Genomic DNA, 21,570 nt, shown 5'->3' on the forward strand with positions numbered 1-21,570 from the left:
GAAGTGTCGAGAGAGGGGTGATGATGATGTAGCATTGTCAGGGAATCTGAATCTGGGAGTAAGTGCCCAGGATTCTAAAATGTCGTTTTCCGTGATAATGAAAGTCGAGTGGGGGTCTCTCTTTTACTGCATTCGATTTGCTTCCCAAAGCCACCTGGGTAACCTGCGTAAGAAATCGAACGCATCTGGTTTAGGAAGATAAACGAACGATTTGTGGGTTAACCCGGGTTAATTATCATCATGGATGCCAGTGACAGAAAAAAAGAATAGCAATTGCATCTTATTATTAATGGAAATCAAAGAATGAGCAAACACACGCAGTCATCGACAGTCATGCTTCATTACATACTGCTAATTCATGCGATTCCCGCACTGAAATATCGTCGCCATTTCGTTGCAATGGATTGTCGATACTTCCCGCGAGTGAGCGGCTCGGCTAGCGGGTTACTTCGCCTTGCTCGGGAACACAAAATATCACGTGACTGCAAGGTAGACCCAGGTTAACTTGGGAATTAAATCGAACGCACTATTTGTATCTCTCTCTATCTCTCTCTCACTCTCCCTCCCCCCTCTCTCTCTATCCGCTCTCACTTCTCCCTGCCCCATCGCTCTCTCTATCTCTCTACTCGCTCCCCCCCCTTCTCTCTCTCTCTCTGACTCTCTCTCACTCTCGCAGGCTACCAGGGAGGCAAGTACAATCAAGCAGAAACACAAGGTCGGCATCGAGATGCGCAGATTAGAACACGCTGCTCTCCATGCCCCACCTCCACGAAGGGGCGCTACCCGCTGCCGGCTGCGCCGCAAGACCCCACCAGGCGGCGACAGGCACGACGCGCCGATGAGCTTTGTGACCGCGACCCCTGTGGCGGCGCGTAGGTCGACGCCGGCGCCGGCCCTATCCGGGGGTGGCGAGTCGGGGCGGACGCGGCAAGCGTGAGTGTGATGTACGTGCGCAAGGGTGGCTGTACGGCAGATGGAACTTCGATCGACTCGAAAACTGCAACTGCGGGCAGTAAACGTTTTGACCAACCGACGAAACTGCAACAGATACGTGACGCATGCTCGATAGGACGTGTTATTTGTAAGGAGGCAAAGCTTCTAACCACCGACCAGCTGAAACTGCAACAGATAAGCGAGCGCATCTTGCACGTCGCGCGAGAAAGTATAGAAATTTCTCTGGAGAGCAGGTGGAACCTTTGACCAACTCCACGAAGCAGCAATGACATGATCAAGTGTACTGATTGCATGCACTATGGTGCGTTATCTGTTCGGAGCAGATACGTACATAGAACCTTTCCACGCAAGCAAAAAATACACGGGAGGGCGATCAGCGATTCGCTCTTACAACCTCGCGAAATCATTCCCCGTGGGGCTTCAAATATAGCTCCAGTAAAATTTTTGACCGAGAGCATATTTTTCCACAGACTTGAAAAAGAGCTCCCGGAAATTTTTTTTCCCCGCCTGCTTTCCACCACCAAAAAACGCAACCATATATGGGATACACACGTGCTAGGAGCGTTGTTATTGTAAGGAACAATCCTTCTAAACCACCACCACAAAACTGCGCACAGATACGTGATTACAAGGCCACTATGGTGGTGTTACTGTAACAGAGCAGATAGGACTTTCGCACCTCCTCGTGAAAATCCAAGCAGATATGTTGATTACAGACGCACTAGGACATTACATCGATTATCGAAAGGCAAACTCTACCACAACCACACGAAACTGCGACAGATAAGCGATACGCACGTGCAATCGACGACACATCTTCGTACCGTCTGCTTCGCACGCCTGCGGCAGGGCAGGAAGCGATTACGAATGCACGCCCGGAGCGCGTCGCGCAAATCCGAACGCAGACATAATACACGCGGCGGCGGCGCTGACGTGACGTGAGTGGTTCACCACACAGCCCGCCCCTCGTCTTCCCATCGCATACCCAACAGCCGCGACGCGGCACGTTCTCCAAGAGCTTCTCGAACGATGGCGGTTTAGTCGACGCGTCGCGATTCACATAACCCATGCTGCTACCGGCGCAGTTCTGGAGCTCGTCCTGCATTGGAACTTGAACCTGAAAATACTCGTCCGCGTTCGAAAATGCGCCGGGGCATGTCGATCGAAACGTCGTCGCCTATCGCTTTGAAAGAGAACGGCGGATCGCATAACTCACCGAAGATGGCTCGGTTCTCGTCGGCGGCGTTATAGCGCGCAAGCGGCTCGGTTAGAAACGTTCGCGAGTTTTAAAGCGATGCGCGTCACGGCAACTAACATCTGTTAGTTAGTTCTCTAGGCATCTATCTCTGCTACTCAGCGAGGCCGATGAAAGCTTTGAAGTTAGTGGCAGCCAGCGGAAATGGATAACAACATAAAATAATAATAATAATGATAATACATAATAAATAATAATAATAATGAAGGAAATGTAGTCGAATATAGAAAGCTGACCGCAACTTATATACTGGCGAATGAATGCATCGCAGATTCGCTGCTATGTTTCCGACAAATATGATACGTTGTTTTTTTTCGGGCAGAAGCGGGAAGACGGTTTACAGCCCTATAGACCGAGGTCGGATAGACCGAAGGTTTAGTGTGTGTTCAAGGTGTAAAGCATGGCAAAGATGCAGTTTCGAAAATACGCAGTGGTACTCGTTCGCGGAATGCCGGACACCTAAGCCTCCAGCTACCGCATTCCCGACATCCCAGCTCACCAGTGATGTCACGCGAGCTCGCGTACAGCGGCATTTAGATTGCGCAATGACGGACAATCGCTCTCGATCGTCTGCTCTCTCTGCTTTCTCTCACCACACACAGCCTGCTAGCTCTGCTCTCTGCGTATCGTCTGCTCCACAACACAACACAACACACACAGCACACACAGCACACACACGCACACACACACCACACAGCACACACACGCTCTCTCCGTGCTCCTCCTCCACACACACATACACACGCACATGACCGCAAGGCGCCCTTCCCCCCGCTCGCTTGGTCCCCCGCCGCCCCCCGGGTAAGCGTCCCGCGGGGGCCACCGTGCGCGACGCCACGCCCGCCTGTGCCCGGACCACATGAGCGATGCAAGCAACACAAACACGCACAGGAGAAGCACGCGACGCCGCAACGCAGCAGCCACGCACACACACACAGCACACGCACCTACGTGGCATGTTCTGTAAGGCTCCCTGGTATGGCCGTGATGCATTAATGTTAAGACTCTATCTCGCCTCTCTATATTCGTTGTTTCGGACTGCTGCGTTTAGTAATTGTGATAAATATAGTCTTTCTTTGGGTGAGTCGGCTAGGTTCCATACTAAATCAGGTTGATTTAATATACAAGGTGGCATGGTAGATAACAGAGTCGGGCAGACATCATGTGGCAGAAAATGGGTGTTAAAGAATTATATGATGTAAAGAAGTTTTCGATTTCTTCGCTGATATACAATACTTTCAAATACTAACTGAAATGTGTGTGTGGTGTGTGTGTGTGTGTGCGTGCGTGCGTGGCGTGCGTGCGGCGTGTGTGTGTGTGTGCGAGTGCGTGTTTGTCACAAAATTAAGTTAAAGTATTTTACTATGATTTATGAAATGCGTTGTCATCGACCTCGCTCTATGAGGTTCCCTGTTCAATATTCGGGTCTATAGGATAGACCGCCGGGAAGGTAACAGGTGGGTGGTAGGAGGAGGGGAGGTGAGGAAGGGGCGGGGGGCGTGCAAATACGGGAGCCGCGGCGTGGTTGTGCGTGTTGTGTTCTCGAGCGTGCGTGTAGATATAGTTGTGGCCATCGCAGTGTGCAGATCATGCTGGTTTTGCAACATCGTTTACAACCTCTCCTCTGTCAGCGTGTGTTTTGTTGCTTTCTGTCTACTGTGATCTTTGTCGATTCTTAGGATGTTACTCCGTTGGGCAGTTGCAGAGTTGTGGACCCCGGTCCCTTTGTGGAAATACAACATTCGTCTCAACATTCTCGTTAACATTAAACTTTTCTCGTAGACCGGACCTGTGCACACTACGTATGAGGGCAACTCTACCGCGGTCACATCTCGCCTACCCAGCGGTCCGTTGTCGGAAACAAAATCCAGTCTAAACTAAAAAAAAGTTAACGTTAGTCTTAACATTGACTTTACATTCTCGGAGACTAGACCGCTATACAACTCGAATGAGGAACTCGTAACGTTGCGATGCTTCTGTCAATGGTCTATGACAGAAAGTTAATGTTAAGACTAATGCTGAGAGTAATCATGTTTCTGTAAGTGGGCTCCTGTGGTATTGCCCGTGATGCATTAATGTCTAACTCTACTCTCCTCTCTATACTCGTTGTTTGACCCTGCGTTTAGTGACCCTGCGTGATAATATAGTCTTTCTTTGTGTGATCGCTAGTTCCTACTAAATCAGGTTATTTAAGAACAAGGTGGCATTGTAATAACAGACAGGGCAGACAGTGGAGAAAATGGGTTGTAAGAATTTATGATGATGTAAAGAAGTTTTCATTTCTCGCTGATATACTAGTACTATATACTACTGAGTATTTCTGCTTCTGCTGCTGCTGCTGCTGTTGCTGCTGCTGCTACTACTGCTATTGTTGCTGCTGTTGCTACTGCTACTATTACTGCTACTTCTGATCAAAGAACCTGGGTAACCTTGTTCACGTTCTTTGCTAGTGATACTGCTTCGCCCCTTATTCCCTATACTAAACGCATGAATTACAATGATTTAATTTTGAATTTGAATTTGATTGAATCTTTCAATAAACATGTGGGTTCACACTGACGCTGCTGGTGCTTCTCCTTCCTACTACTACCAGCGGTTAGAAACAAAGGATAAATGCAGTTCATCCCGATTTGTTTTATACAGTAATTGTAATGCATGGCAGACCATGAAGAGTAGAGGACATGCAGGCACTTGGAGCGTTTCAATAAAATCTAATGCTAAATAAATACGATATCTATTTACTACCAAAGTTTTAATGTTTCTCTACTCGTGCGTGCGTGCGTGCGTGCGTGCGTGCGTGCGTGTGCGGCAGTGTGCGTGCGGTGTACATGTGTGTTGCAGAGGAGCATTTGCACGGCATTTACAGGAAATTGTCGGCAATAATAGGCGAAAGAGATTTCGTATTTATTTAGCATTATATTTTATTGAAACGCTCCAAGTGCCTGTGGTAGAGAGGGTGGGGCGGTGGTAAAGTAAGTCGATAAATAAGTATGGAATACTGTTTTCAGATATCGCTTTATTCATACTAGGACGACACGAAGATTAGCACTATAATCAAAAGAAATATAAGAAGAATGACGCGTTTTAAATCACTAAGGCAGCGTTCGTGTTGGGAGCTTGCTCTTGGTTCCGCATTTCAATATTTGCGTTGGACCGTGGTGTGTGCGACTGTTATAAAGTTTTATTACTACGTATAAAGCCGCTTTAACAAATTGTATAATTACTCGGTTGTAAAGTAATATTTTATTGCCGCGCTCCGAATCGTCAAAGTCGACAGCAAAAATTAATAGATAAAATGTGGTCTTTTAGTTGTTGTTTATTTTAATGTTTTTTTTTTCTGCGATAAAATGATTCAACGAAACACTCTAAAACACGGACGGCTGATAACACGTTAGGCATCCCACCAACCTTCCGGGAACGTTTTCCCCTAACGTTCCTGGAATTGTGTAGTTCAGTCACGTGAACAACGTTCCAGCAACGTTCCTGGAACGTGGTAGGAATGTCGTAGCACCTACCATAGATATAGAATGGTCCACAAGGCCGTACGCAGGAAATTTTCTGTAGGGGGGCAAAGGTACTCCCCATGCCCCCTGTGCTCTAAAGTTTCGCAATTTCACATTTCTTTATTTAAAGTGTAATATTTCTTTGATGATTTAAGATAACCTTTTGTCACATTTCTATTTTATTTCTAAAAGTGTACAGTATTTGTCCCATTTAAAAAGCATACTCTGAAAATCTCTAGGGGGGGGCAACTGCCCTTGCTGCCCCCCTGCTGCGTACGGCCCTAAGAATGGAAGAGTCTCTATTCTATATCTATATGGGTCTACAATAACGTTACAGTCGAAAACATTCTAGTAAAGTCGTGTAGGGACGTTGTCGTGCGCTAACTAACCTACGCAAAACCCATTGTATTTACGCTACTTGGAATGACCAGACCACCAAACCTGTTGGCGTTAAAGTAGTATACTATATGGCGTTAAGTGAGGGCACCAGTTGGAATGACCCGAGCTAGCTAAGCACACATGCCTCCCCTGACCGACCTCCACACGAGTGTCCACACGGAAACAGTCACCAACCTCGTGAAATGGAAATAAAGAAGTGCGGAAAGAAAGGAAAGGAAAGGAAAGGAAGTGCTTCTGGAAACGACTTCCGATCCAATCTGAACTTTTCGACCATTGGAGAAGCATACATCGCATCAGAAATCGGCAGTGAACACAGCTATGTACCTGCCCGCGTTCGCGTACACGGTAAATTAGAGGGAAAGACAGGTAAGAAAGACGTACAGAAAAAACTTGGACTCATATCGATGTTTTTTTACGCTGTAGCGTATTTAACTGCACGTAAAGCTGGGTTTATACCACCGACTTTGTGTTGGCGAATTGGCGAATTGGACCAACTTCCCAACTATACAACTGACAATCGACAGTGTAAACGCAAAAGTTGCGCGACCAACCGATCGATAGCAACTGGTTAAAAGTCGGTAGTGTAAACCCAGCTTAAAGGACAATTGTCTTTTAATGCAGCGTAATTTTAACGTATTTTAACTGAAAATATCAAAAGAATCTAGAGTAGCCTAATGTCAATCAATTTATAACAGTCTAGAAACTGTATCGTAACCATACACAGACAAAATCTGAGGGCAGCATGTCAATGCGGATTATCGCAGACGATAAGGTGATTTCGTCACTAGGTGTCGCATGCGGTCGCATCTCTAATTTAGTAGTGATTTACAATCTCGTTATAGACCCCCGCATACACACACGCACGCACACACACGCACGCACGCACACACACACACGCACGCACACACACACAGAACTAATTACCCATCACTCTCCACCCTCCTCTTCATTGCTTCATTGATTTCATTGATTGACTGATTGATTTCATTGATTGACTGATTGATTTCATTCATTGATTGCGCAGATGCTTCAACAAGAAGGACATGTTTCCGCCGGGAAACCCGATCCGCTGCCAGGTGAACGAGAAGATGCGGTCGGTGAACGTTGTGCAGTGCTGCACCGACACCGACTACTGCAACCGGGGGCTGCAGCCTGTGCTGTCGCCGCCCACGACCACGCAAGGTAGGTGTGGCAGCACGACCCCCAATAGCAGCCCAGGGGGACGATCCGGAATTGCGCCAGATTTCGAAAAAATCCATATCGAAATCGAAAATCATGAATTTTTGTTATTGTAACTGCGAACTGCAGCCCGTGCCACGAGCACGCGGATTAGGCGCGCGCCGCGACGGCTGGTCTGGAGGGGCAGACAGCCCAACGGATCGATGGGTGATGGACGCAAGGGCTGCCCCAATAGCCAGGGATTGCGTCCGAAATTTCATTATGTATACAAAAAATCGTCCCTCGGTCTGTAACGTGCAAAACATATTAGCAAATGCGCAACTTTTTCAGGGTGGCAGCACAATTGCGGGGTGTCATGTCAGCGGCCAAAAATAAAGATTTCGAAACTCCTGTTGTTTTATGATGAATGTAAATGCACGATTATAGAAATTTGTAGGTATATACTATTATTTATGCACTTAATTACTATCACAATACCATAAAATTCTAGAGTGTTGTAAATGCGATTACATTCCTGTTTCCTCGGAGGGAATCGCGCTCAAGCGGCAAACGTCGCAACCGCAGCCTGAGATAGGGAAGATAGTGAGGAAGAGAAGGTGGATATCGTAAAAGAGCCAGATGAGGGGGAGAAATATGAGGAGGAAGTGAAAAAAAGGAGGTGAAAAAAGACGAGGAGGAGAAGGAGAAGGTAGCGGAAAGATGAAGGAGCGCAAAGAGGATGATGAGGAGGTAGCAGAAATATATGTTAAGATGAGGTATAGTGTGTTTGTAATACTCTGCTGCTGCTTTTCCTACTCACGTGAGGTTGGTATGTACACACCTTCCCACCCTGTCTCCATCTCGCCCTCCTCCTTAGATATCTCTCTATACCGCCTCCCTAATCCAATTATCATATATTAAAGTTTTTCTTTACTTTTCCCTGCTCTGATGTCACCCCCTCTACCTCCTCCTTTTCTGCCACAATTTCTTTCTCTTTCACATCGTCTGTCTACTGTCACTACATACACTTCCTCCTAGTCTATGCCTCCTATTTTTGAATTATTTTAATTTATTACTTTTCTTTCGCCTACTCCCTTATCTTTTTAGCCTCCCATTATCCTACTCGCCACTTTCTTTATATGTCAATTTGTTCACGATATCCGTGAAATAGCTGAGCGTGTATAAAAGGGAAGAACTCGTGTGGGCGGTTTTCCTAGAATTCGAAGCGTACCACCTAAACTGAATTGTATCCCAGAGCATAATATAACGTTTTATTGCCTTCTCGCCAAACACCGCCGAGGGGAGTAGTTCATCTAATTTTAATGGGGGTAGCGGGATATTTGTCAAGTGCTTCTGGCTACGCATGTCAGTACTTGTATAATATTCTCTGCTCTGCTCTACTAGTAGTAATACATATTCTGTCTTTACTTTACTGCTTTGCCGTCACTGACAGAGCGCGATCGAAGCGCTCCGCATGTTACCTGGTGGCGGGCATCGAAAACATCAGTTGGGCGATTCGCGCTATCTCGCGAGAACATTGAAGATGACAACCATAATGTTTTTTGAGAAGATGAATATTTGACATAAAAATGTTTCCTAGTGCATTTTTCGTGTTAGTTTTAGTTTTGTCGACATGTAGCATAGCAACAGGTGAGTCATGAACGCGAGGATACCGAAGTTACTAACACAGCGGGTTAATTTTGATCGAATTTCGTAAATTTCAAGAGCAAACGTATTGTTTTCATCGTGCCCCTGGCCATCTTGCCTTGGATTGCATGTAAATTTTTATAAAGTAAAGGGTTATGCGCCATCATGTGTAGTTATTTTTTGCGTGCAGTAGTTACATTTGACGACTGTATTTCAGTCCGAGGTTATTTAGACCTGATCGTTCCTAGTTGAAAGCGCATATTTTGGTTCTGTCTGGAGCCTTCATTTTCACTATTTTTTTTAGTGAATTACTGTCCAGACGTTTGGCGTCTCATCTGTCTTCACGTGCAGTGACCTACCTCTAGTTAGGCTAATCCAACCTTACTACACTTACTAGGTTTACCACACTGACTGTGTTGGCCACCGTCTCGTTCTTGGCTAGTGCATAAAACGTATGGTTAAGTGGCTGCATTCTCAGGGGCAACGTACGGTTATATATATACGGGTGTCTAGAGTTATAGATGACCCGGACAGCCCTCTAAGTTAGTTCCTCGCTTGTTTCCTCCTAACCAAATACCGGCACATGCATCGCGCAGCGATACGACGGAATTTATTTGCGTGTCTTTTTTTCAGGACTGAAATGCTATTGTGATATCTGTCTGGAAAACAATAGAACATGCGAGACGGACGGCGTGTGCTTTGCGGCGGTGGTGCGAAACGTCGACAATGACATCAGTTACTCATACAGGTAAGGTTAGTGATCGATGGAAGTATGTTGTAGACAACAGACAAGAATGGAGAAGTAGTTGTGTATAGTACTTGTGAATGCTACAACAAAGAGAATCAAAGAGTGTGAAAGAAATGGCGAAAGGAGAAGATTAGAGAAGTTGAACAAAAGATGATCTATGAACTTTATATTGATAGATATTTGTACTACATTTATTATTCTGTGTACATAATGCCCGTTTCGGGTCTTTTCTAGGCGTATTATTATTATTATTAGTGGTGTTCCGATTAATCGAGTTTGTCGATCATTACTTGTTTGGGCTGATTAGATTAATCGAGTAGAAAATCGGACGACCGAGTACAACTCAAACTTTTTTTTTTGTGGATTGAATTTGATGAGCAGTTATGTTGCAATGCCCTTTAGAGTGTTAGTGTTACCCGTCCGTAACCCTAACAGTATCCTTAATTTACTTACCATTAAATACTAGCTACACATACAATAATGTCAATATTCCTTCGCAATACACCGGTTGTGTCGACGACGACGCGTCGTCGCCGCAATCTAAAATGATCGATGATTAATCGATCATCGGTCGTTTTGCAAAACCGATGATCGATTATGAAATTTGGACCGATCTCCAACACTAATTGTTATTATTATTGTTTATGGTTAGTGGATGTCTCAACTGTTTACGGAATTTAGTCGTGAGCCAGAAATGCAGACGAGACGAGAACAGAATGCAGACCTGTGTACATAAGCTGGAGGCTTACTACTATCGCGAAACGTGATGAGTAAATAAACCACAGTGACTATTTTACCACATTTTATCGATGAGTAATCGTCTCTCGTTACGTTTCACTGGTAGTGGTGTATGTACTAACAAATTCATTTCCTACGTCGTAACGAGTAACGAGTAACGTACTTGTGCCTTTTTCATGTAATTCGGTGTAAAGACACAATGTTTTAATTGGCACTTGACAAAGTACGGGCAGTAACTGTAGTTCTTTGTGTTTGGATAACAAATAACTTTGAAGGATGAAACTTTGGCTCAAATATTAATATTGTCTTACATGGTGAAAATCTTGTTCTGGCAAATAAATTAAAAAACATTAATACATTACCACACATTCCTGTATACAATGATGGCAAATATGCAGCAGGAAAACAAAGAGGAGACATTTCTTGCTGAGTCTTGCTTGTAGCGTCTGTGTGTGTGTGCATGTGTGCCTGTGTGCGTGCGTGCGTGCGTGCAGGCATGCGTGTGCGTGTTACCTATCACGTGTGTGTTTAAATGCAAAAAATATGAAAACATGTATACGAGGTAGGACTGTCATCGATACCCACCTCATCGATGAATCGAGAAGGATTTGCGTTCGATATCGATATCGAAATAAAATGAAAAATAGCGATCCGATACACAACCTGTAGGCTAGCCAGGCCTGCACAATACCCGGAAACGTACATGTCTAGATGCATTGTCTCGCTTGCTTGATACAATCAAGAGCTCATAATAGAGAAGAGTATGACACCGTTTTAACAGCGTTTTGCATAGTTTTCAACTTGTAAATATTCTATCAATATGTGAATAAATCTATTCAAACTTTACCTTGTTTTCGTCTATGATTCCAGGGTTCTCCAAGCTTTTTCATTATAGCATGGGGGTGCTGCCTTTATGGTCCTAGTTGCAAATCGCCGAAGGCGGTTTGCGTGCTAGGGGGGGTCCGGGGGATTAGGGGTGTCCGGCCCCCCCGGAAAATTTTTGAATTGTAGAAGCTCTGAGATGCAATCTGGGACACTCTAAACTCATATCACTTCAAAGTTTATTCCGAATCAAACAACGTGTATTAATTGTTTGAACTTCTTTGTATACACCAGCAGCCATGGCGGCTATGAATATTTAGAGTGGCGGGTGCATTTTAGATGGCGGGGCTCGACGATAGCCTGGCGGGCCACCAGGCTATAAGTGCTCTTGAGAAGCCTGGATTCTCCTTAATCATATGACACCACCAATTTACCTGAAAATCGTATGTGTTCTTCAAAAAAGTTCTTTGAATACGACACGGTTTCACACAGTTTTCCCAAACGTTTGCATGTATTCGACACATGTTGATATGAGCAGGGATGAGAATCTTTCGCGGATCCGCGGAAATCCGGGGATTTTACAGTCCCAGGGTCGATTTTGTGAAACGTCTAAATCTGTTGAGAGAAAATTTTAGGGGGGGTTAGAATGTACAAATGTTCAGTTTACAAATTACAGTCCAACAGTACCTTTATTTAATAACATTGTAATATAGTTCGCTTTACAATATAGACACGGCTTAGTTCACTGTTTGAGATTGTCAGACGTTGGCCAGTATATAGTTTGCGATCGATCGAAAAATTTCGCTAGCCGGCCCAGGCTCTGCGACTGTTTCACGTGGTAGGAAACGTAGGTACGAACTGTTTCCCTTCTCGCCAACGAAGTTCTGTTTATAATACATATATATATACATAACCATAAAAGGTGGTGTCGTGAGCTGCCTTTTTCGGTGACCTTTGAAAACGATAAAAAAATTAATGTCGCGCGATCGCGCCCTAGCTCCTAGGGTGTTAGGAATATTATATCGTGTGCACAAGGGAGGATTTTTGGGCAACCTTTGGCGTAGCAAATAAAGCGTTTTATTTCCTGATGTCTGATCACTGTGGGGCTCACAGACTTGCGTTGGCAGCAGGACAAGCCGCTAAAGTTGTTCAATATTATAAAATATCTACTGTAGGGACCAGAAACAAATTTGAAACTGCGTGGACAATGAACATATTATATTATATAAAGGTTAGCCTTTGGGACAGTGTGGAAGTGTACATTAAAATAATTTTGTTTGCAGAATGTAAGTAAATTTTTGTATTGATTATGTAATTCTGTGTTATGATTAATGACAGTGCAAGATATCACTCCCTGCAGTGTTACTGTAATATGCTCTGTAACATTCTGTTCTGTATGTGTCTCCTAATGCAATTTTATGCCTTGTAACTTGTAAGTTGTGAAAATTCAAAAACTTCCTGAACCCCCTGACCAGGCTTTGCCCTGGACCTGACCGCTCCCCACCCCCGCTGGACCCCGCCTATTTTCAGCTGAAAACACAAATTGTCATTTCCATCCCTGTATGCGGCGGCAGCACCAGGTTGAAACTACGGGATGCTGGGGGCTGTTGGGGATATTAGGTAAGCACAGTAAAAGCACTTGTTTCACTTCCTTATCATCAGGAACACGATGGCCAACACAGCTAAAATCAGCTGCTAGCTCGCCGTGAGCACACATTATTTCTAGCACGCTGGAACAGCTACACGCTGAATACAATTTGATGCCTAATATCCCCCAACAGCCCCAGCGTTGCGTCATAGACAATAGAACATAATCCGATATAAAACTTGCGCCGATACTGCAATCATTTGGGAAAACTGTGTGAAACCGTGTCGTATTCAAAGAACTTTTTTGAAGAAACAATACGATTTCAGGTAAGTTGGTGGTGTCATATGATTAAGGGAGAATCATAGACGAAAACAAAGTAAAGTTTGAATATGTATTCACATATTTGATAGAATATTTGCAAGTTGAAAACTATGCAAAACGCTGTTAAACGGTGTCATAAACGCTCGTTCACACGTAGATTTTAGTTCCGTATAAGCGTTCACACGCTAAAATATACGCGGCTTGCTTAGCCGCGATTGCTCCGGCTTGCTTAGCGCGGAATCATATTCCGCGCCAACTAAGCCGCGTATATTCGGCACCACGCTGGCCGCGCTATTGTTTGTCGTGTGAACGCATTCGAATTGCGAAACTGTAGTGCGCTAACCTAGACTGCTACCCGTTCGCTGCACGACGTTAGTAGTAGCGTGTGGAACTGTCGACGGGTACCAGTCTATATTATACCTAGCTAGCTAAGCTCGAATCTCGTGTATCTCGTGTGAACGCATTTTAGCCGAACTTAGCACCAACTAAGTACGGTACCAGCTAGGCCGTGTATACGTGTGAACGCAGCTATGCTCTTCTCTATTATGAGCTCTTGATACAATGTATAACATCACGTTTATGTACATGTATCGCTGGCCTGAACCCACCCTGATTATCATCCTTGATCATCGCGGTATCATGGTAGCAGCGACACCGATGAGATCATGAGAATCAGGGTGCCTGAGGCCGTTCAGATCGTGCACACTCGCTCTACGCGCGCACTCGCTCAGATGCGCTGCCATATAAAGTTGATAATTCAACGACCACTATCCCGATTTTGACGATTTTGTATTACTATCGAGATAAGTAACCGAGAATGGGATCGAAATATCGAAAACAAAAATATCAATAATCGAATCGAAATAATTTCATACCAATGACAGCCCTAATACGAGGTATAGAATAACCAAATTATTCTCTCTGTAACATTAGGCAGATATCGTGTTTTTATGCTGCGAGGTTTTACAATCGCTAAATGTTTGTTTACGGAGGCCTGGTGCATGTTATATTAAATAGTTGCACGTGGTATTTGATATCTAATATGATGATTGCTAACAGTAACAAATGGTTACACGGTCTGATTGCCTAAGGGAATTACTCAGGTTATTTGCTGTTTTGTGGCTATCACAAGAAAGGTCACAGTGGCTGACTTGGCACAATAGATCAATTTCTGATGCTTAATCTCTAAATTAGTATAGTTACTTGTTATCTTCATGCTTGGTTAGTCACCCGTATCGTTTACACTAATACCTGTAAAAAGCTCACCGAAATGAAAAAAATGGCAGGAGTGTAATCGCTTTTTAAAAACGTTATTATTCGTGTGCACCGTATCACCTAATTCCGTGCGTACTTATCTAATAACGCATAGTGAACCACTGTCAGTCAGTGTCAGTAGTGACGGCACACACCACACATATGCACACACACACAGATGCATTTAAACTCATGAATACACACAGACACGCACATCCATGCACACACACACGTGGATGCTTAAACAACACATACACTCACAGGCACGCACACACACACAACACACGCACGCCACGCACCGGCGCACACACGCACACACGCACACACGCACACTAACACGCACACACATACGCAACCCCCCCCTCCCAGAACTAATTACCCATCACTCTCCACCCTCCTCTTCATTGCTTGATTGATTTCATTGATTGACTGATTGATTTCATTCATTGATTGCGCAGATGCTTCAACAAGAAGGACATGTTTCCGCCGGGGAAACCCGATCCGCTGCCAGGTGACGAGAAGATGCGGTCGGTGCAACGTTTGTGCAGTGCTGCACCGACACCGACTACTGCAACCGGGGCGCTGCAGCCTGTGCTGTCGCCGCCCACGACCACGCAAGGTAGGTGTGGCAGCATCGACCCCCATGCCACGCCCAGCGGGACGATCCGGATGGCTGGATTTCGAAAAACTGCGATCGAAATCGAAAATTCATGAATTTTTTATTGTAACCGCGAACTGCAGCCCGTGCACGAGCACCGGATTAGGCACGCGCCACGACGGCTGGGCCCGGTAGGGGCAGACAGCCCAACGCGGATCGATGGGGTGATGCACGCAAGCGCTGCCCCAATAAGCCAGGGATTGCGTCCGAAATTTCATTATGGTATAAAAAAAAATCGTCCCTCGGTCTGTAACATGCAAAACATATTGGCAAATGCGAACTTTTTCAGGGTGCGAGCACAATCGCACGTGCGTGTCATGTCAGCGCGCCAAAAAATTAAAATTCGAAACTCCTGTTGTTTTATGATGAGATGTAAATGCACGATTATAGAAATTTGTAGGTATATACTATTATTTATGCAACAATTACTATCACAATACCATAAAATTCTAGAGTGTTGTAAATGCCGATTTACATTCCTGTTTCTCGGACGGAATCGCGCTCAAGCGGCAAACGTCGCAACCCCGCATGCGATCTCTCATGCAGAAAACCCCGCCACCACCCTTCTCCCCTCTCCCTCCTCATCCCACCACCACCCCCTTCTCCCCCTCTTTCCTCCTTCCTCCCTCTCCCTCCTCATCCCACCACCACCCTTCTCCCCACTTTCCCTCCTCCCTCCTCCCTCCTCCCTCCTCATCCCGCACCACCCCTTCTCCTCCTCCTCCCTCCTTCCTGCTCGCTTCTCCCTCCTCCTCCCCTCCTCCCTCTCATCCTCTCTCCTCATCCTCTTGCCTCCCCCTCCCCTGGCCCCTTCCTCTCCCTTCTCTCCTCCCACTCATTTCCCCCTCCTTCCCTCCTCCCTTTTCCTTCTCCCCTCCTCCCTCTCGTCCTCCCTCCTCCATCCTCCTCCTCCCCTGGCCTCCCCTCCCCTCCTCCCCTCCTCCTCCTCCCTCTCGTTCTCCTCCACCCCTCCTCCCTCCCTTCTCCCTCCCTCCTCCTCCCTCCTCCCTCTCGTTCTCCCTCCTCCATCCTCCCCCTCCTCTTCCCTCCTCCCGCTCCCCTTTGTTCGTACTCCAGTCTGGACGGGCGGCAGCAGCGGGGAGAGGGTTGCGTTAAGACGATAAACAGAGAACGCGAGAGAGTCGCTCGCGCCTCGTTTCGGCATCCGACAAGAAGATAAACAAAATGGTGGGGGGGGGGGCAACGCCGCGTTGCCATCTGTGGCGAACGTCTGGGGTGTGAGGGTGGTTGAAGGTGAAGGGGGGGGGCGAGTGTTTACGTTTGTCTGGCTACGTTCGTGTTTCGAAAGGGTTAGCACGCGAGTCTAGCACGAAAGGTTTCGGCGAGGTCCTGGCGTTTAAAAAAAGGACGTTTTTATTAGTCCGAAAAGTTACACCGACCCCAATCACAAGCAGCAGCAACAGCAGCAGTAGTCTCCTAAAGTAGAGAGTCGAGTATAGTACTAGTAGTACTAGAGCTATAGTAGTAGTAGACCCATCTTCATACCGGCTTGCGGACCGTAGCTACTTTTACGTTTCCGCGTACTAAATGCGTTTTTCCGTAATATTGTTACTATATGTAATGTCGCTCTTGCTGGGACATTCTATTAGGAACCACGCTAGCAGAGAACAACTAAGTCAGCCATGTATGTTAGGAGAGGGCGAACATGCTCTTCTGTTTATTAGAGGTGGCAGCACCTTACGATACATCACACTATATAAGGGCGTAGCGCACCAGGTGAATACAGTCAGTCAGTTAAGTGCTATCTTAGCATTAACATTAGCATTAACTTTACGTTAATGTTTCTGACAACGGCCTCCAGGTGGATACTACTACTTTACCGCGTACTCACTGCGTTTATCCTTAATATTGTTACTATATAAGGACGTACCGGACCAAGTGACTACCACAATTACCGCGTACTCACCGCGTTTATTCGTAATAATGTTGTTACTATATAAGGCCACAATTAAGAAAATCGTTGTTTGCACTCACCCGACCCAGGCTGAAAAGTACGTAGGCTTCTTTTTATTGAGAGGGGTCTTTTTACAAATTCAGCATGGTGTCTACATGCTCAGGTGTGCTTGTGTGGAGATCACCTTTCACGTTGAATGTTTGTTTTGCTTGGTACATATAATGTATTGCCTACATATTTGTATAATGTACAGCGATGCAATTTGTAAAAAAAAAAAAGAATGGGAAAGATCAATAAAGGGCGTAGCAAACCAGGTTAATAATACTACGGTACCGCATACTCACTGCGTTTATCCGTCGGCGGCGGTGGCGGCGTTTTTTTTTGCAGATCCGGACGAGCAGGCGTCCGGTATGAACCAGAGCCTGAGTCGATGGCACCTCACTGCCATCATCTCTGTGCCGATATGCCTCGCCTGCTTCGGCGTCTGCGGCATCGTCTGCCTCTACCAGATATACCAGCGCAACCGCGCGCCCTCGAGACAGGTGAGACGTGAGGTCGAGACGTTGTCTCGCGTGCGGTCTGCGCGTGGGCAGGCGTTCATACAGCGCACCACGCGCCCTCGGACAGCGTGAGAGTGACGGTTAGACGTTTGTCTCGCGTCGCGGGTGGGCGGGCGTCATACTAGCGCAACCACGCGCCCGGCAGAAGGTGTGAGACGTGAGGTCGAGACGTTGTCTCGCGTGCGCGTGGGCGGGCGTTTATACTAGCGCAACCACGCGCCCTCGAGACAGGTGAGACGTGAGGTCGAGACTTGTCTCGCGTCGCGTGTGGGCACGGCGTTCATACTAGGCGCTAACCACGCAGCCCTTCGCAGCAGGTGAGACGTGGGGTCGAGACATTGTCTCTCTCTCGGGAGTGTGCGTGCGTGGTACGGGATAGAGGCGCGTTGGGTTTGCGATGGTCGAAGGAATAGCAGCGATCATGGTGGGCAATACTTCGTCGCGGTTGATGTAATGGTGTGTGAGCGTGAGGAGGTGTTACCTTGTGTCTCGTCACGGTTGAATGTTCATAAGCGTGCGATCGCGAGATAGCGTTTCTTGTGTTTCGTCGTGGTTGACAGAGTAGCTCGCGATCACGGTATGGTGTGCGTACGGTACGGTATCGTGGTATCGTGAAGAGTGTGCGATGTGAGGCTAGTCTAACACGCTCACCCTTCGCCTTCGCCGACTCACGACATACGTTCGTTTGTTTCTCGCGCTGCAGCCGTGCGCACAAGTACGACGGTGACCACAGCATGTAGAGCAGCGGCGAACCCGATGCTGGGACCAGCGACGAGATCCATCAGAAGACATGATCATGACTGAGACGACGATGTGGGTCAGGGTCAGGTGCGTGTGCTGCTACACATATACATATACATACTACAGACATGATCCATGACTGGACATGAGTGGGTCAGGCTTCAGGTGCGACGGCCGAGGTGCTGTATGTACACATATTACTATACATACCATACAGACATGTCCATGAACTGGACGATGACCAGTGCGTTGGCCGGTTCAGGTGCGCTGTGTCTGTACACATACAATATACATACATACAGACATAGATCATGACTGGACGATGATGTGGGTTGGGCAGGTGGTGTGTCTGTACACATATACATATACATACATACAGACATTGATCCATTGACTGGCCATGATGAGTGGGTCAGGTCAGGTGCGTGCGTCTGTACACATATACAATATACCATACATACAAACATGATCCATGCACTGGAGAATGAGTGGGTCAGGGTCAGGTGGCGTGTGTCTGCTCCACACTATACATATACATACATACAGATCATGATCCATGACTGGGACGACGAGTGGCGTCAGGGTCAGGTGCCGCTGTGTCTGTACACATATATATATACATACAACGACATGATCTCATGAACTGGGACGACGAGTGGGTCAGGTTCAGGTGCGTGTGTCTGTACACATATACAATATACATACTACAGACATGATTCATGACTGGACGATGAAGTGCGGTCAGGGCGTCAGAGTGCGTGGGTCTGTACACATATAACATATACGATACATACAGTCATGATCCACGACTGGACGACAGCTTCGGTCAGGGTCCAGGGCTGGGTGTCTGTACCATATGACATATATCATACATACAGACAATGATCACGACTGGGACGATGAGTGGGTCAGGTTCAGGGTGCGTGTGTCATGTAACACATATAACATATACATACATACAGACATGATCATGACTGGACGACGAGTTGCGTCAGGGTCAGGTGCGTGTGGCTTACACATATACATATACTACATACAGTCATGATCCACGACCTGGACGACGACGTTTGGTCAGGGTCAGGTGCGTGTGTCTGTACACATATACATATACATTACATTACAAGACATGAATCACGAACTGGACGAGAGTGGCCGTAGGGTCAGTCGTGGTGTGTTTGCTAAACATATAATATACAGTACATACAGACATGATTCCAGACTGGACGAATGAGTGGTCAGGTTCAGGTGCGTGCTGTCTGTACACATATACATATACATACATACAGGACATATCATAGACTGGATGACGAGTGGGTCAGGATTCAGTGCGTGCTGTCTGATACACATAGTACATTATAGAAACAAAATTACAATACAGGCATGATTCATGACCTGGACGATGAGTTGCGTCAGGCAGTCAGTGTGCGTTGTCTGTACACATATACACTATAATATCATAACAGACTCATCATGACTGACGACGAGTGCGGTTGGGGTCAAGTGCGTGAGCGCGGACTCCCTCCCACCCTACATCATTAGCATGCCACACACACCACATATACGAGCTGAGATCAGGTCGCGTGCCATTCCCTCATCCTTACATCATAATAGCATATATACACATATATAATATATACATATATACGTCGAATACAGATATGTAATATGTATAGTGGATCGGGGTCATGGGTGCAAGGTGTCTCCCTCTCACACGCTACAAGTCAATAGCATGCACAACTTCACTTCTCTATTAATGAATGATACATATATGTAGTGTGTGATCTCTGATTCACTTCACGATGCATGCAGGTCACACATCGTACCTGCCCCACAGTGCAAGGCTGCTGCCTCACAGATCGCCGCGGCAAGTCACGCTCCCTTCACCACACACTCACTCTCTCTCCTCTCTCTCTCTTGCTCTCCTCTCTCTCAACTTCTCTATCTCCCTCTCTATCTCATGTCGGTCTCTCTCTCCTTCTCTCTCTCTCTCCTCTCTCTCTCTCTCTCCTCTCTCTCTCTCTCTCTCTCTCTCTCTCTCTCTCTCTCTCTCTCTTCTTCTCTCTCTCTCTCTCTCTCTCTCTCTCTCTCTCTCTCTCTCTCTCTCCTCTCTCTCTCTCTCTCTCTCTCTCTCTCGTCTCTCTCTCTCTTTCTCTCTCTCTCTCTCATCTCTCTCTCTCTCTCTTTCTCTCTCGCTCTCCTTCTCTCTCTCTCTCATCTCTCTCTCTCTCTCTCTCTTCTCTCTCTCTCTCACTTCTCTTTCTCCCTCTCTATCTCTGTCTCTATCTCTCTCTATCTCTTGTTCTCTCTCTCTTCTCTCGCTCTCTCTCTCTCTCCCTCTCCCCCTCTCCCCCTCCCCGGGCATCCCCCTCTCCTCTTATACACATGTATAACGTTGCTTCCTACAGGGTTGCCGTTGACTCGTCAGCGCACGATCGGCGGCAGCAGTCTACGATTCCCTCACACACACTCCTCGCTCTGTCTGTCTTTCTCTCTCCCCTCCCCCTCCCTCCCTCCCTCCCTCTCCCCCTCCCTCTCTCTATACACCATGTATACGTTTTCTACAGGGTTGCGTTGCTCGTTCAGCGCACGACTTCGCCCGCGGCAGTCACGCTTCGTGGAGAACAGTAGGGATAGGTCGGTTAACGGCCTCGAGGTTGCTGGAAGGGCCCGGTCTGGCGCGGCCAGAACGTCGTAGCGTGAAGATCTTCTCGGTCGCCGCGACGAACGACCTCGTTGGTCCGGGCGAGATCTACCAGACCGTCATTGCTGCCCGACACGAGAACATCCTCGGATTCATCGGCCGCCGAAACAAGGGAGGTGGCCGCCAGCCAGTAGTTTTCTGATCGGTCGTTCAAGCGGCGGTTTCGTTTAGATTTTTACGTCGCGGATTGACTTTTTGCGATTTGTTGGATTCGTGAACTGAGAATCGAAGTCACGAGGCGATGTGCATTTAACTTATTATTATTTATAATATTTTATTTTAATTTTTAATTTTCTTTTATATACGATCTATGTTTATTTTTGTATATAACTATATTTATATTTTTAATAATTTACCGTTATTAATTTAATTGTTATATGCCGCGCGTAGGCATGCATGGGGCCTACGCAAGCGGGTTAATCCGGTAATACGTAGGGTAAAATTCCTACGTAACATCCGTACGGATTACTTAAAAAACTATGCGCGTTACAGTGCTCCTTCCACCTTCCAGCAACTTCATTTAGTCAATTTTGCTCTTAATCATATAAATGTACACATGCAGACAGACAACAGGTCTGTGTGTGGGGGTCAGAGCCATTGTAGTTTTC

The 21,570-nt window shown here is 46.5% G+C and overlaps 2 protein-coding genes across 2 annotated transcripts in view; both read left to right on the forward strand.

The window, feature by feature from the left end:
* LOC106816459 (syntaxin-17-like) overlaps nt 1-18,343 on the forward strand; it is a 38,727-nt gene extending 20,384 nt beyond the window's left edge. The window contains exons 10-12 of the mRNA XM_014821082.1: nt 7,136-7,293; nt 17,348-17,502; nt 18,224-18,343. Coding sequence (XP_014676568.1) covers nt 7,136-7,293; nt 17,348-17,502; nt 18,224-18,247 — 337 coding nt within the window. The 3' untranslated portion in view covers nt 18,248-18,343. The remainder of the gene's footprint in view (nt 1-7,135; nt 7,294-17,347; nt 17,503-18,223) is intronic.
* Nucleotides 18,344-19,469: 1,126 nt separating this feature from the next.
* Nucleotides 19,470-21,570, forward strand: part of LOC106816460 (TGF-beta receptor type-1-like) — a 6,496-nt gene continuing 4,395 nt past the window's right edge. The window contains exons 1-3 of the mRNA XM_014821083.1: nt 19,470-19,506; nt 20,845-21,092; nt 21,525-21,535. Coding sequence (XP_014676569.1) covers nt 19,470-19,506; nt 20,845-21,092; nt 21,525-21,535 — 296 coding nt within the window. The remainder of the gene's footprint in view (nt 19,507-20,844; nt 21,093-21,524; nt 21,536-21,570) is intronic.

The sequence above is a fragment of the Priapulus caudatus genome, unplaced genomic scaffold (assembly GCF_000485595.1).
Source record: "Priapulus caudatus unplaced genomic scaffold, Priapulus_caudatus-5.0.1 Scaffold1387, whole genome shotgun sequence".
In the NCBI taxonomy this organism is placed as follows: Eukaryota; Metazoa; Priapulida; class Priapulimorpha; order Priapulimorphida; family Priapulidae; genus Priapulus; species Priapulus caudatus.